The 16,266-nt window shown below is 43.1% G+C and overlaps 1 protein-coding gene across 16 annotated transcripts in view; it reads right to left on the bottom strand.

Annotated features, from left to right (window-relative positions):
* Positions 1–2,021: 2,021 nt before the first annotated feature.
* NCOR2 (nuclear receptor corepressor 2) overlaps positions 2,022–16,266 on the bottom strand; it is a 601,679-nt gene continuing 587,434 nt past the window's right edge. For all 16 annotated transcript variants that reach the window (XM_075322517.1, XM_075322568.1, XM_075322586.1 and 13 more), the window contains 2 exons: positions 12,652–12,828; positions 2,022–3,916 (listed from right to left, as the gene is read on the bottom strand). In XM_075322517.1, coding sequence (XP_075178632.1) covers positions 3,741–3,916; positions 12,652–12,828 — 353 coding nt within the window. In that variant the 3' untranslated portion in view covers positions 2,022–3,740. The remainder of the gene's footprint in view (positions 3,917–12,651; positions 12,829–16,266) is intronic.

Below are 16,266 nucleotides of genomic sequence, written 5' to 3'. Positions count from 1 at the left end.
CTATGGAAGGATGCATTATCATCTTGATAAATGATTTCATCATCCCCAAACATCCTTTCAATTGCTGGGATAATAAAAGCGTCCAAAATTTCAATGTAAACTTGGGCATTTACTGAACATGTAATGACAGCCATCTCCCCAGTGCCTTTACCTGACATGCAGCCCTATATCAGCAATGACTGTGGAAATTTACATGTTCTCTTCAGGCAGTCATCTTTATAAATCTCATTGGAACGAGCCAAACAAAAGTTCCAGCATCATCACCTTGCCCAATGCAGATTCGCGATTCATCACTGAATATGACTTTCATCCAGTCATCCACAGTCCACGATTGCTTTTCCTTAGTCCATTGTAACCTTGTTTTTTTTTCCTGTTTAGGTGTTAATGATGGCTTTTGTTTAGCTTTTCTGTTTGTAAATCCCATTTCCTTTAGGCGGTTTCTTAAGGCCCTGTCACACACAGGGATAAATCTGCGGCAGATCTGTGGTTGCAGTGAAATTGTGGACAATCAGTGCCAGGTTTCTGGCTGTGTACAAATGGAACAATATGTCCATGATTTCACTGCAACCACAGATCTGCCAAAGATTTATCTCTGTGTGTGACGGGGCCTTTACCGTTCAGTCACAGACATTGACTCCAGTTTCCCCCCATTCGTTCCTCATTTGTTTTGTTGTGCATTTCCTGTTTTGGAGACATATTGCTTTAAGTTTCCTGTCTTGACGCTTTGATGTCTTCCTTGGTTTGCCTTTAACAACCTTCCTATGTTGTTTGTATTTGGTCCAGATTTTAGACATAGCTGACTGTGAAAACCCAACATCTTTTGCAACATTGCGTGATTATTTACCTCTTTTAAGAGTTTGATAATCCTCTCCTTTGTTTCAAGTGACATCTCTCGTGTTGGAGCAATGATTTAGGTCAGTCCACTTGGTGAAACAGCTCTCCAAGGTGTGATCACTCCTTTTTAGATGCAGACTAATGATCTCAGATCTTATTTGATGCAGGTGTTATGTGTTGGAAATGAAAATTTACAGGGTGATTCCCTTATTTTTACCTCATAATTGATTGATTCCGTAATTTTTCCACCTGTTTGGTCTTGAAAAGTAACAGTTACTGGCTAGCACATTATGTTTTCATGATTTTTTTTTTACTGTTTCTTAAAGCCAGAAAGATGCCAATTAAAATGACTTTAGTTTTGTGCCATGTCTGTGATCTGCTTTTTTTTTTTAAAAAAAACAAACAAAAGTAAACAACTGAATGAACATCCTCTGAGCCAGGTGACTCCATAATTTTTGCCAGGGGTTGTAGATCTGGTGCTTATGCACAAACTTGAAAACTGCTACAAGCCACACATCACAGGGCTACAAGTTACATGTGGCTCCCAAGCTGAAGGTTGGGGACCCCTGCTGTAAAGTAACAGTTATCTGGGTGTATGAGCTGTAAAGAAATAGCAGATCTCTTCAAGTTACATACATGATCTCTCAAACTAAATTGTTACAACTGTTTGGAATTTTGCAGCAAATGTCTTACGCAAAGTTTGAGAGCAAATGTTCACATGTATTTCTAGAGCAGTTTGGAAGAGAAAATAGGAAATGCGTAGATCTAAATCATCAGTCAGGGTTGTGCAGTGCCTCTGTATGTTGTGTTTGTATATTTTCACCCCCATTCATGTACAAACAGAGCATTTGATTTGCCAATCTGTAGCTTTTAAACCCCAAATGCTAGATGTGTGGTCTATTTTTGTGCTACAAATAAATCCCATGGGAAAAAAATGTAGCTTCTATATACCATATTACATAGCTATAGTTCAAAGACCCAGTATTTTTTTTTCATTTCTCAATGTGCAATAGTGGTGTGGTTGCATCAATATCTCAACTGTTAGTCCATATAAGAATAAAATACAAGAAAATGCCAACCCCTATAAGTAAATATATTGGGGAATCTGTGAATGTAATATTTTAATTTATTTTCTTTTTCACAATATATAGTTACTATATCATTCCTTGTAAAAAAACAAAACAAAAACAAAACAAAAACAATTTATTATACATGACATGTTTGCTTTACAGAAAATAAAATAACACCCAAAACTATGGTTTGGAGAGTCAATTTTCAAGTCACATCAACAGATGTACCAAGTTCCTATTAATACAAGGCTGTAAGCAAGTGGTAAGAATAGGTTTTAGGTTAAGCATCTAAGCCATACATGCACAACATGTGCCCTAGGGGCTGCATGTGGCCCGCGATACTGTTCTATGCGGCCCGAGGCAGGAGGGACTATCACATTTCACAATGTGCCCATGTCCTTTGTGTCTGCCCATCTCTTGGTGCTAAGCTCCAGAATAGAATTAGAAGAGTTGTAACGTTGAATATCGCTCATTTAACTGAGCACTAAATATATTCTATGTTTGTAGCGGTCATTCTGTCAAAATTTTATTGCGGCTCCTTTAGTAGTACAGTCTGACAATATGGTGCTCATACCTCTGTTCTAAGCCAAGTGTGTATATATGTATAGAAGAAAAAAAAAAAAAGTATATAGGCAAATACACACTGAAGAAAAGAGGACAAATTGACGCAACCTTCCTTCTTCGAGCAGGGTGTCCAGTCTTAGTAACATTTAGGCCAATTTCAGTCTACGGGATGTGGTCAAACATTCTGGAGCTTTATACTTCTATGCTCGATAGTGCTGTCACACGTCTCAAAACCAATAAGTATATAAACAAACCAAGTCTTACACTGCCCTTTTTTTATGCCAAAGGGAACTATATTTTGAGAACGTGCTATTAAAAGCATACCCTGTTTACTGTCAGATACTGAGTGTTCTCCAAGGCTAAGCAGTTCGATAGGAAGAGGTTGTTGATCTCCCCAAAATGCTGTCCAACAATCATTAATACAATCACAGGAATAAAATTCCACTTTAAAACCTTTGTGTCCTTTATAGTCTTGTTTCTCAGCTGCCTATTGGCAGTAAAAGAAAAAAAAAATGTAAAAAAATAAGACTTGAGGGTAAATGTCAGCATCATTAGGACTTGGTGACACTGACTAACCTACATGTACATCTATGTGTAGGTCTGTGCCACACTATGTACAGTGAGGGTGCACCAGCAACATGGAGAGAACATGCAGTGTTTGCACAAAAGGTCGCCCCTTCATTACACTACAAATCCTTCAGCAGACCGTTCCAGAAGGAAGGGTAAGGGCCGGGAAAAACATACTAAGTGCTGTCACTGATGCATCAGGGAGAAGAAACACATGGTAAGGGAACCTTTGGTAGGATCCTAACCAAACTGGTAACAGTTCTGCAATGGCCATGCATGCAGCTGCTCTGCATTGCTAGGTCTGTGTGCAATAAATTGGAATGTGTGTATATATCTTAAGTGCATATGAACACATGTACATACATATACAATGTACACAGACATACGTCATCACGCTTACGAGTCAGCTTTGTTAACAAACCAATGCAATGTAGCAAAGCACCAGGTGGAAATATCCCCTGAGTATAGAGCTGAAAAATCCAATCTTCTACGAGGTCTGGGACATTCTACTCATTTGCGAGAAGTTGTGTGCCAGAAACTGAAGAAACATATGGACCCTCAATTGAAGATTAGGGAGTCATTTTAAGGCTTTTCAGAAAACTTTTCCTTTTTCCCAGTCTTTCTATCACATTGGTTGTTGATAGGCGTTCCGATTGGCTGCGGAGATCCTTTCATGGCCAGTTTTAATAGTGACAAAATATGCTTTTACTCGCTGTCAGAGAGTGTCTCATATTGGGAACACAACAGTGGTTTAGGCTCTTCATCACGTGCCCTCTGCGGGGTGGAGGAGTTGCTCTGCGGAATGGCTGTTGAGGATGGAGCAGCGACTAGGTTGGTAGGGAGCCGGATTGTTAATGGATTAAATGGAAATGGTGTTGACCCTAAAGTAAATAAGAACATCAGCGTTAGAATTATTGTACAAGGTTTATACAAGAGTAAAGTAATCAAACACATTAAATGCCCTACAAGGAAAAATGGTTTTCTACACCTATTGATTTTGGGAACGAAAAACAGAATTGGTAATGTATGGAGTAAATAGCATAGCCGCCATGAGTCCTCACTGTGCCTTTCATTTAATACAGGATCATGCTTTCCTTAATACGATCCATTATAACCTATATTAGGACTTATTCTACCCAACAGGACACTTTTTAGGGGAATATAGTGTCTCACAAAATTAGCATGCAATGCCATCTGAAGGAGCTCAGTATCTCCATATAGTGTCTGTGCACATGGCAGTACCATATATGGACCCTAGATCTCCTTAATGATAACAGACACATGAAGGGTTAAAGCTCTAGTCAATATTTGACAATCCTTGCCAGATGATATGCAAGACAATAAGTTTTCTGATTGATCACTTAGAGTGGGCAACACTAGTCACATCCTTCAAAGCCAGCACAAGTGGATAATAAAAATCTAATGAAATTGTAGAAATTTCAGTATTTATTACGCAGTGACTTCTTTTCAGGCAATAAGTCCTAAAGCCCCATTCACACGGTCTAATTTAAAGAGCATGCAGTTTTTTTTCGCTGGTATTCAATATACCTTTTGAGAATAAAAACCTTTTGCTTTATATTTTAAAGGGACTGTCAGTACAGAATGACTGTTTAAACCAAGTACAATCATTCAGTGCATCATGGCGGAAACAAACACTTAAGAGCACCATCCCACCGGCTTGTTTTCCATCTATCTCTGTCCTTTTCTGGCTCTATGAATCCAGAAAGATCAAAGAAAAGGGGGACATGGAGATGGAGGGAAAGCAAGTAGGCAAGAAGGTGCACCGAGCGCCTGTACTTTGTTTGATTTCTGTGCCGTTAGACTCCCATTAAAGCACCACTCCAAGACTTTTTTTGTACCACTAGAGTGGTGCTTGTAATTAAGTGCTCTGCACTTGGGCCTAATTCACACATCTGTATTTTTTTATCAGTACTTCATTAGTATTTGTATGCCAAAACCAGGAGTCTCTCCAAAACACAGAACAGGTGTCAATCTTTCAATTATAGTTTATATCTGCAAGTTCCACTCCTAGCTTTGGCATACAAACACGATGCAAAAATACTGACGAGTGAATGAGGCCTTACCAGCCACGACTTCACCTTTTAATGCTGCCACTCCTGTCAGTCTCCAACAGTTAGTGGAGAAAAAACAAAAAGCCCAGCTCACCTGTACCCAGTGCAGACAATCACCTCCAAGCATCCAAATAGAAAAAAGTAGTGAGTCCAGCACATAAGAAACCCGCTTTTTATTCCAACATAACCTACGTTTTTTATATGTGCTGGACTTACTACTTTTTTCTATTTGGATCCAACAGTTTGTGACCTGCCAGATCTCTCCAGTGTTTCATGGAGTGAGCTAGAAATCACAACTCAATACAAGTCTATGAGAGCCTCATTCTTGTCCTTATAGACTTGCTTTGAGAGCTTGTGACCATTACCCTCTGACTTCCGATAAAAGTTGAAGACAATGGCAGGTATTCATAATACTAGAGTCAGGAAGCACCACTCCCCCAATGGAAAAAAAATGCTGGAGTGCAGCTTTAATCTTTTTCTTTTGAGATGCAGGATTGTTAAACTGCCACTACAGGGAAGCGGTTGGTTTTGTTTGTTTACTCTACACGCTGCGACATCGCTAGTGATTGCTAGCGATGTCGAGCGCGATAACACCCGCCCCCGTCGTTCCAGCGATATGTGGTGATCACTGCTGTAGCGAACATTATCACTACGGCAGCGTCACACGCACATAGCTTGTCCGCGACGTCGCTGTGACCGCCGAACAATCCCTCCCTCAAAGGGGAGGTGCGTTCGGCGTCATAGCGACGTCACTGCGGCGTCACTAAGCGGCCAGCTAATAGAAGCGGAGGGGCGGAGATGAGCGGCCGGAACATCCCGCCCACCTCCATCCTTCCGCATTGCCGATGGAGGCAGGTAAGGAGATGTTCGTCGATCCTGCGGTGTCACACATAGCGATGTGTGATGCCACAAAAACGAGGAACAACATCGCTACGTACGATACAACGATTTTTGGTGTTTGGACGACCTCTCCAAAACCAATGATTTTTGTCTCTTTTGCAATCGTTTAAGGTTGCTCGTACGTGTTACAAGCTGCGATGCCGCTAACGACGCCGGATGTGCGCCAGCGATCTCACAGCGTGTAAAGCCCTCTTTAGAGTGTGCGGTGTTCAAAAATGTAACCTTTTTGGCACAACCTAATTGAAATCATAGGTAAAGAAACAATGTACTGTACATGTACATTGAGATGTGTATATTAGAGAGCTTTGCAGAATTGCAAGAAAAAGAAAAGAATAAAGCTATTAAAGCTTTATAAACTACTATTTTTGTCTGTCTGTTAATTACAAAAACTGTGATTGGATGCACCACGTGAGAGAATTTATGCAATATGTAACAATATATGTGGATCGTATGAAAACCATACAACTGAATATTTCCATGAACTCCATAAACACGTGTGTTTTTGTTTTAAAAATATTAGTCTATCTGTCTGCTAGACCAGGGTTCTCAAACATGCAGCCCATGGAGGCTGCTTCTTGCAGCCAGAAGACCTCGTGACGATTGCAGCCATGTACACAGGGCCGTCGCTGCCAGCACTTTACTTCAGGTGAATGATTTGCGGTGCCACACAAAGAAGCTCTCTTCACATCTTTACTAATGGCAGTCGCCGGACAATCAGAGGCCAACAGCTGTCGTGGGTGTATGACGTCAGCTGCCGGCCTCTAATTGGCCGGCAGCTGCCATTAGTAAAGATGCACAGAGAGCTCCTCTGCATGGCACTGCAAATCATTCACCTGAAGTAAAATGCAGAAGGGGACAAGATGGCACATTACTACAAGATGAGGACAAGATGGGCACATTACTACAAGATGAGGACAAGATGGGCACATTACTACAAGGGGGCAAAGATGGTCATATTACTACAAGGGGGCAAGGATGGGCACATTACTACAAGGGGACAAGGATGGGCACATTACTACAAGGAGACAAGGATGGGCACATTACTACAAGGGGACAAGGATGGGCACATTACTACAAGGGGACAAGGATGGGCACATTACTACAAGGGGACAAGGATGGGCACATTACTACAAGGGGACAAAGATGGGCACATTACTACAAGGGAACAAGGATGGGCACATTACTACAAGGGAACAAGGATGGGCACATTACTACAAGGCGACAAAGATGGGCACAAGCAAGAGCACATTACCACAGGGGACAAGATGGTGCATTACTACAGGGGACAAGGATCGGCACATTACTACAGGATGGTGACAAACATCAGTAGATTCCTACAGGGAACAAGATGATCACATTACTACAAGGAAACTAGAAAAGGGAATATTACTACAGGGGACAAGCATGGGCACATTACTACAAGGGGGCAAGGATGGGCACATTACTACAAGGGGGCAAGGATGGGCACATTACTACAAGGGGACAAGGATGGGCACATTACTACAAGGGGACAAGGATGGGCACATTACTACAAGGGGACAAGGATGGCCACATTACTACAAGGGAACAAGGATGGGCACATTACTACAAGGCGACAAAGATGGGCACAAGCAAGAGCACATTACCACAGGGGACAAGATGGTGCATTACTACAGGGGACAAGGATCGGCACATTACTACAGGATGGTGACAAACATCAGTAGATTCCTACAGGGAACAAGATGATCACATTACTACAAGGAAACTAGAAAAGGGAATATTACTACAGGGGACAAGCATGGGCACATTACTACAAGGGGGCAAGGATGGGCACATTACTACAAGGGGGCAAGGATGGGCACATTACTACAAGGGGACAAGGATGGGCACATTACTACAAGGGGACAAGGATGGGCACATTACTACAAGGGGACAAGGATGGGCACATTACTACAAGGGGACAAGGATGGGCACATTACTACAAGATGACAAGGATGGGCACATTACTACAAGGGGACAAGAATGGGCACATTACTACAAGGGGATAAGGATGGGCACAAGCAAGAGCACATTACCACAGGGGACAAGATGGTGCATTACTACAGGGGACAAGGATCGGCACATTACTACAGGATGGTGACAAACATCAGTAGATTCCTACAGGGAACAAGATGATCACATTACTACAAGGAAACTAGAAAAGGGAATATTACTACAGGGGACAAGCATGGGCACATTACTACAGGATGGGGACAAGTATAGGCACATTACTGCAGAATGGGGGCATTACTACAGGATGGGGACAAGGATGATCACATTACCACAGGATGGGGACATTACTACAAGAAGGGGACAAGAATGGTCACATTATTACAGGATGTGGATATTACTACAAGAAGGGGACAAGGCACATTATTAAATGGGGCAAGGGCAGGACCAGGATGGGAACAAAACTACTAAATGCTGGCCAAAATTACTATATGGTGCTAATTGTAAAACAATAATACTTACAAGAATGGGATAAAATGTAAAAAAAAAATGCAAAGTAAAGCATGCAATTTTTTTTATCACAAAAAAATATTTATATATAAAACTGAAATAAAAAAGTGCACGTTTGTTATAATAAACGAGAAAAAAATGTTCAAAAATGTGATCCAAAAGTGTATAGCAAGAATATGGTATCACTAATAAATTGAATGCGGCCCCCCAAATAAAATGTTTTTATATGTGCGGCCCTTATGCTCAGCTGAGTTTGAGTCCCTGTTCTACCTTTTATTATTTTGCATAAATTTTGGTAGTGTTGGCACAGTGGGGTTCGGGGGGAGGGGGGGTCGGGGAGTGTGTGTTACGGCAGAGTTTATGCAAAATTGTAAAATGGTGTTAAAAATTTCTTTTTGCAAAATCAATAAAGGATACTTTTTTAAAAAATAACCCCCCCCACTAGTATAAGAGAAGAAAGGTGCTTAAAAGGAATCAGTCAGCAGGTTTTTGCTTTATAAGCTGAGGACAGCATGCTGTAAAGGTGGCTTTACACACTGCAACATCGCAAACGACATCGCTGTAACGTCACCGGTTTTGTGACGTAATAGCGACCTCCCCAGCGACATTGCAGTGTGTGAAACACATCAGCGACCTGGCCCCTGCTGTGAGGTTGCTGATCACTACACATCTCTCAGTACCATTCTTTGGTCCTTTGTTTCCCGCTGTGCAGCATGATTGCTAGAAAGTCTCAGTGTGTAAAGGGGACTTTACAGCGACTTCGTTAGCGACTTCTCTTTCAAAAAGCTGCTTTACAACGTCCCCAATGACTAGCTAGGTCGTTCTGCAGGTCCGGATCGCTGCTGCGTCGTTGGCCAGGTATGCCTGTTTGACAGCTCACCAGCGACTCACCAGAGACTTTGTAGCGATCCCGGCCAGGTTGGGATCGCTGGTGGGATTGCTGAAAGTCTCAGTGTGTAAAGGGGCCTTAAGAGTTAAACAAAAAGCAACTATGCCTATCTTATCAGGCTGCATGCAGTTTATTACATAATCTAAAGAGTTTATTACCTTGTGATTAGCATTACAGGACTACAAACTCACCTGCACAGCAGTTCAACATGTCCCCTGCTGTGATTGACATCTCATAGTTCATGCACAATCTCTATGGAGAGCCTGGTGTGGACAGGGTAGCTCAGTCAGCACTGCTGTGCTCCTTAATCTAAATTCTTAAATTGTTTACCAATGGCTTCAGGCAGTAATCTGTGATATACCATTGGATTCAGAAACTCCATGCCTACATTATGTTGCTGTCAGATAAGATAGGAAAAACCTGCTGACAGATTCCCTTTATTAAACATCAATGATTTACAGATGTAGCATTCTTTAATTGAACACACAGCATGATGTAAAAAAACTAAAGCTGGGTTCACACTAAGCGACAACGACGTCGCTGTTACGTCACCATTTTCGGTGACGTAACAGCGACCTTGTAAGTCGCTGTTATGATCGCTGCTTAGCTGTCAAACACAGCAGAAGCAGCGATCATAACGTCGCTGTGCTACATGTGCAGAGAGCAGGGAGCTGCGCTTAGCGCTGGCTCCTTGCTCTCCTAGGTACAGTACACATCGGGTTAATTAACCCGATGTGTGCTGCAGCTACATGTCACAGTGCAGAGAGCAGGGAGCCGCGCGCACTGCTTAGCGCTGGCTCCTTGCTCTCCTTGCTACAGTATACATCGGGTTAATTACCCGATGCGTACTGCAGCCACATGTGCACAGAGCAGGAGCTGGCACTGGCAGCAAGAGCGGAGGCTGGTAACGAAGGTAAATATCGGGTAACCAGGGAAAGGTCTTCCCTTGGTTACCCGATGTTTACGCTGGTTACAGCTTACCGCAGCTGCCAGTGCCGGCTCCTGCTCGCTTCATTTCGTCGCTCTCTCGCTGTCACACACAGCGATGTGTGTGTCACAGCGGGAGAGTGACGACCAAAAAATGAAGCTGGACATTCAGCAACGACCGGCGACCTCACAGCAGGGGCCAGGTCGTTGCTGGATGTCACACACAGCGACAGCGACGGGACGTCGCTGCAACGTCACAGAAAATGGTGACGTAGCAGCAACGTCGTTGTCGCTGTGTGTGACACCAGCTTAAGGCAGGTCAAAGCTCTTTAAGTTCTTTAACTCCTGGTTGCTGGGGGAGTGGAACAATTCTCCGTGAGTGACAGCCCTCCACAGTTTCCTTCTGTTACTGTCATTGTTCTGATCAAAAAAAAGGTCTGTGGAGCCTCTGTTAGGAGACCACCATATTAAGTGGCCCTTTTAGTCAATATCCAACTCTTTGACAAGTTTAAAGACATGACAAGGGAAATACCAAGTCCAGGTATCCATCCACAGACAGCTGCCCCGGGGTATTACCCCTCATCAGTGTGGAGCAGGATTCTGGCCAGGTGGGAGCAATGCCAGAATCCTGCTCCACACTGATGAGGGGCAATACCCCAGGGCAGCTGTCTGTGGATGGATACCTGGACTTGGTATTTCCCTTGTCATGTCTTTAAACTTGTCAAAGAGTTGAATATTGACTAAAAGGGCCACTTAATATGGTGGTTATGGTGGCCTCCTAAAAAGAGCCACTCCTTGGCTAGGTCCTTCCCGGAGGGAGTTTCTGTGTCGAGACTCCTAACAGAGTCTCCATGGACTTTTTTGATTTGCATATTTCCCAGGGGCCAATGCACCTAGGATTTCACTGTGTTGAGCGCCCTCGTTGGCTGCCGGCAGTGTATTCTCTGGCTGGTCTCCCCGAGATCAGTGATTGTTTTATCTTGTCATTGTTCTGAAGCCTACACGGTTATCACTATATTTGTATATAGATATACCAGATCATTTCAAGAAATTCACGGCTCAGGAAAAGGAGTGCTGTGTTTAGGAGAACTGCTCTGGAAACTGCAGATGTTGGGAGCATTGAGATTGTGATAATGTAGGACTATTAAGAGTAGCTTAACCAGGACCACAAGAAAGGGAGGGGAGCAGCTGGCTGCTATATAAAAATCAAAGCGCTGGAGAGAGATTACTAGTAGCTTAGGCGTTAACATCTTTTCTGCAATATAGCTACTGCGCATCCTCGATCTGGTGGCAGAGTTCCTTGCAAACAAGCTGTACATTACACAAGATAAAAACTCTTACAGCAGGAGAATGACAGCAGTAAATTGCAAATTTGCTTATTTTCATGAGGTCTAATTAGAACTTATAATAGAGCACAAGCCATGGAACATGTCAAGTTAAGAGTCAAGTTTGTTTATTGCATTAAGATACCTTGCTGTATAAAGTTAGTTGTCCAGGTAAAGAAGGAAAAGCCGCAGCTCACTCTGGGAATATGCACTGTTTATTCTGTATACAGAATAAACATTGCATATTCCCAGAGTGAGCTGCCGCTTTTCATTCTTTAGGCCTCTTTCACACGTTCGTGAAAAACCACGCACGTTTTTCACGGATGTGTCAGAGGTGCGTTTTGCCCTCCGTGAGCCATGTTTATGGCCTACGTGCGTTCTCCGTTGTTAGAACGGGAACTTTCTGCTCACCTGTCCCTGGCGTTGCTGTCCGTGGTGCTGATCTTCGCTCTCGGTCCTGCCGACTTCCCACTGCTGCAGCTTCCGGCCGCAGTGAGGTGAATATTCAATGAGCATAATGAGCGGCGGTCGGAAGCAAGTGACAGCAACGGCAGAGACAGGAGGGCTGGAAAAGGTGAGTAAAGTTTTTTTTTCTCAAACACGTGTGTTTTCTCCGGCGCGTGTCACATGGAACACGTCCGTGTGGTCCATATGCGTTCCGTGTGACACCCATGATGCCGGAGAAAAACACACGGACACATGTATGCGCCACACGTACACACGGTCCATGGCAGAACACGTGTGCCCGTGTCTCTGGTACGTGAGGAAAAGGACCAAACACGTACCGGAGACACGGATGTGTGAAAGAGGCCTTACCTGAATCACTTGTATCTTGACCACGCTGCAAGCAGAGCACCACCTGGAGTAGCTAAGAAGTCCTGGAACAGCTGATCGCTGATACCTGGGAGTACGGCTCCACTACACAGCCCAGTACTGCAGTGCCCAACTTGCTTGATTTTCATTATAAACTTAGTTGTGTCATGTTAAAAATGCTACATCTGTATATAGACTGTATTCCTCCTTACCTGTTGAGGACGGCCTTTCCTCCCATACTCTATTTGATAATGGTGTTTTCCTGTTGGAGTCACCCTCTGAGTGAACGGATGAAGCAGAAGGAGGTCGTTCTGCTAAAGGTTGTCCAGGAGCAGGTGACTTCACCTTCCGACTGCTCGGTCTGGAAATCTTTGATTTCCCTCCACTGCCTGAAAGAAAGAGAAATAACCCTAAATTATTGTAAAAGGTTTCTACACATACTCAAATTGATATGCCTTTGCTGATATGGTCCAAAGCAAGTTACTTGTTTCAGTGGTCACTATGGTAGGCTGGAACATGTGGGGATATTTGAAAAGTGCATAAACAACAATTTTTGAAATAATAATATTAGAATTTATTTCTGCATAAAAAAAAAATGTTATTCTTGGCATTCTGGCTGAGAATATAAGAACTCACCCAGCATTTTAAATAGTGAAAATAAAAGGTCTGCAGCTCAGAATACGTGTAACAGGCATTGGAGGCGAGATGTTATTCTACAAAATGGTAGGACCATGTGATAAGATCTCCAATGGGTTCATATTTTTCTGTGCTGCAGATCTTGAGATTTGCACATTAACCCCTTCAGCCCCGGGGCAGTTTCCGTTTTTGCATTTTTTGCTCCCCTTCTTCCGAGAGCCGTAACTTTTTTATTTTTTCATCAATCTTGCCATATGAGGGCTTGTTTTTTGCGGGACAAGTTGTACTTTTAAATGAAACCATAAGTTTTACCATATGCTGTACTGGAAAACAGCAAAAAAATTCTAAATGCGGAAAAATTGCAAAAAAAGTGTGATGGCACAATAGTTTTTGGGATGTTTTATTCACGGTGTTCACTATATGGTAAAACTGATGTGTGGGTATGATGCCTGAGGTCGGTGCGAGTTTGTAGACACCAAACCTGTATAGGTTTACTTGTATCTAAGGGGTTAAAAAAAATTTCACAAGTTTGTCCAATAAAAGTGGCGCACGTTTTGCGCCATATTCCGAAACACATTTTTGAGGAACAGGCGGCAGATTTAAAAATTTGTTTTCAAGAACGGGGCTACAGTAATAGGAGTATAAAACGGGCTTATCTACGAGCAAAGTACACTCCTCGATCCACTTTACTATATAGTGGTGGGGCTAAAACCGGTGGTTCCTCAAGTCCTGGCCAAATTCGTTTTATTTCCACTTACAATCATGAATGGTCCAATATGCGATCTATTTTGAGCAAGTACTGGAATGTTCTCCTGTCTGACTCTACCTTATGTGATCTTTTACCCAAAAACCCTCTGATGACGCCTCGTAGGTCACGCAATTTACGTGACATGCTTGTACGGAGCCACTATGTTCCAAATCAACCTACCACCTTTTTGGATCTTGGTACTCCCCTCAGGGGCTGTTTTCCCTGTGGCCACTGTCTGGCCTGCAGCAATGTCCTTCGGATTTCTACCTTCACCTCTGCTGACGGTCTGCGCAGTTTTGATATACGCCACTACATATCGTGTGGCACCAGCAATGTGGTTTATTATGCCACGTGCGGGTGCCACATGATATATGTGGGCCTCACCAGTAGGGAGCTGCGCAGACGTGTGAGGGAGCATGTGAGGGACATTGCTGCGGCCCGGACAGTGGTTGACACCTCCACCCTGAAGACCCTTCCCCGTCACTTTCGTGCTTTTCACGATTGTGACCCAACGTCCCTGAGCATCAGGGGCATTGATGTTATACATGAAGGGGCGAGGGGTGGCAATGTACGTAAAAACACTTGCCCAGCATGAAACACGCTGGATTTACACTTTGGGAACATTATCCCCGAGGGGACTTAATGAGCATCTGAGTTTTGCACCCTTCTTACGATGACTGCTCTTTTCTTTGTTCTCCCTGGTTTTTGTGCCTTGTTTTTAATTTTTGCATATTTTCCTTTTAGAATCACTGATTCAACTTTGCTGGCACTCCTTTGGAACCACGCTTTTGACATCTAACATCGACATGGAGCCTTTTTATATATTGATTACCTTCCTCTTTATGCCACGACTTGTTACTTGTAGTAACACTGTATACTCTGTGTCTTAATATATGCTTTTTCATCAATGTTATATGATTACGGAGTTGTTATATGTTGATTATTTCCCTCTCGTGCCACGACTAGGACTTTTTACATTGAATGTCCTTGTTATAATATACATGTTCTCCGCCAGTGTGGCACTGTTGATAGTTATTTAGTTAGTCCCTTTTGTGCCACGACTAAGGATACTGGCTGTAATATTTGATACTTTGGGTTATAGTATTTGATCTGTCCTCAGTGTCACACTGTTCACACCTTTTTACTTATACTTTTTGATTCAATTATGGATGTGGGGCTCATATAATATATTATATATTGATTATTTTTCCTCTTGTGCCACGACTAGGACACTTTGAAGTGATACTAAATACCTTGTGTTATAATATCTGTCTTCTCGTTAGTGGCACAGTGTTCATATTTACTTATATATATTTTCGATTATCATCCTGGACATTGTGCTATGGTTATACATTAACTATTCCCTCTTGTGCCACGACTGGGGTTTAATATTGCATATTTTTTGTCATAGTATAGGCTCTCTTATTCATGTCATACCTTCATGACCATGTATCTTTGTCTGTCATGCTCGCTCTCGCTTCTCCTCCCCCTGTTGGCGCGGCTGCGTCAGTGGCCTGCTGGCCCGGCTCTGTCGGCGTCATTATCGCCTGCGCGCATGCGCGGTTCGCGGGTGACGCGTCCCCGTGTTCTGCGCATGCGCGCTACCTTTAAGGGGCGTTGACGGTCGACGGCGCTGGGTACCAGCCGCGATTGGCTGGTCGCGCTGACAATGAGGGGGTGGAGCAGCTGGCGCGTGCGGGCGCCATGTATAAATACACATGGCTGCCTCACAGCGTTCCACCTCCCCCTGATGAAATAATCCGATTACAGAGATTGTGAAACGTATACGTGGGGGCTCTCACTGGGGGGTCCGCTCTGCTGCTATCAGGCCGGCTTTGTACTTTCTATGGGTATGTTTACTCTATTGGCTGGGTTTTAATCCAATTTTTATGTCTCACAATTATACCTGATTGTTTATGTGCATCCATTTAGCACTTTATGGTGGCTACATTTGTCCATCTTTGACTGTTAAGCCTTGACTTTTGTTTTACCATTCACTCTGTTTTTGCAGAGTTTGCTTTCTACCAGCACCTGTAGCTTCTTCCTAAGTGACATTTGGGTCTTATTGTATGGACTGAACGTATCCCTGCTACCTCAAGTGCTGGTTTTTATCCTAACAATTGTCTATACTCTATATCATGCCCAATTTGTGCTGGATGCTTTTTTGTATGTATTAACATTGACCCAGCCTATGACTTACCATTTTTTATATGTATGTAACATATATTGGTTTATGTACAATTGTTTTATCTGCCGGCTTGTCTGCTGCTAATCCTTCTTGTGCCAGTTACCCTCTATTAAACTTATTTGCACTGTACTCCTTGTCCTCCAATTTTTATCTATATTCCGAAACACGTAGCGTTCTTATTTTTTGGGATCTATGGCTCAGTGACTGCTTATTTTTTGCATCTTGAGCTGACGTTTCTAATGGTACAATTTTTGT

This window comes from Anomaloglossus baeobatrachus, chromosome 1 (genome assembly GCF_048569485.1).
Source record: "Anomaloglossus baeobatrachus isolate aAnoBae1 chromosome 1, aAnoBae1.hap1, whole genome shotgun sequence".
NCBI lineage: Eukaryota > Metazoa > Chordata > Amphibia > Anura > Aromobatidae > Anomaloglossus > Anomaloglossus baeobatrachus.
This window is presented reverse-complemented; position numbering and strand designations above follow the sequence as displayed.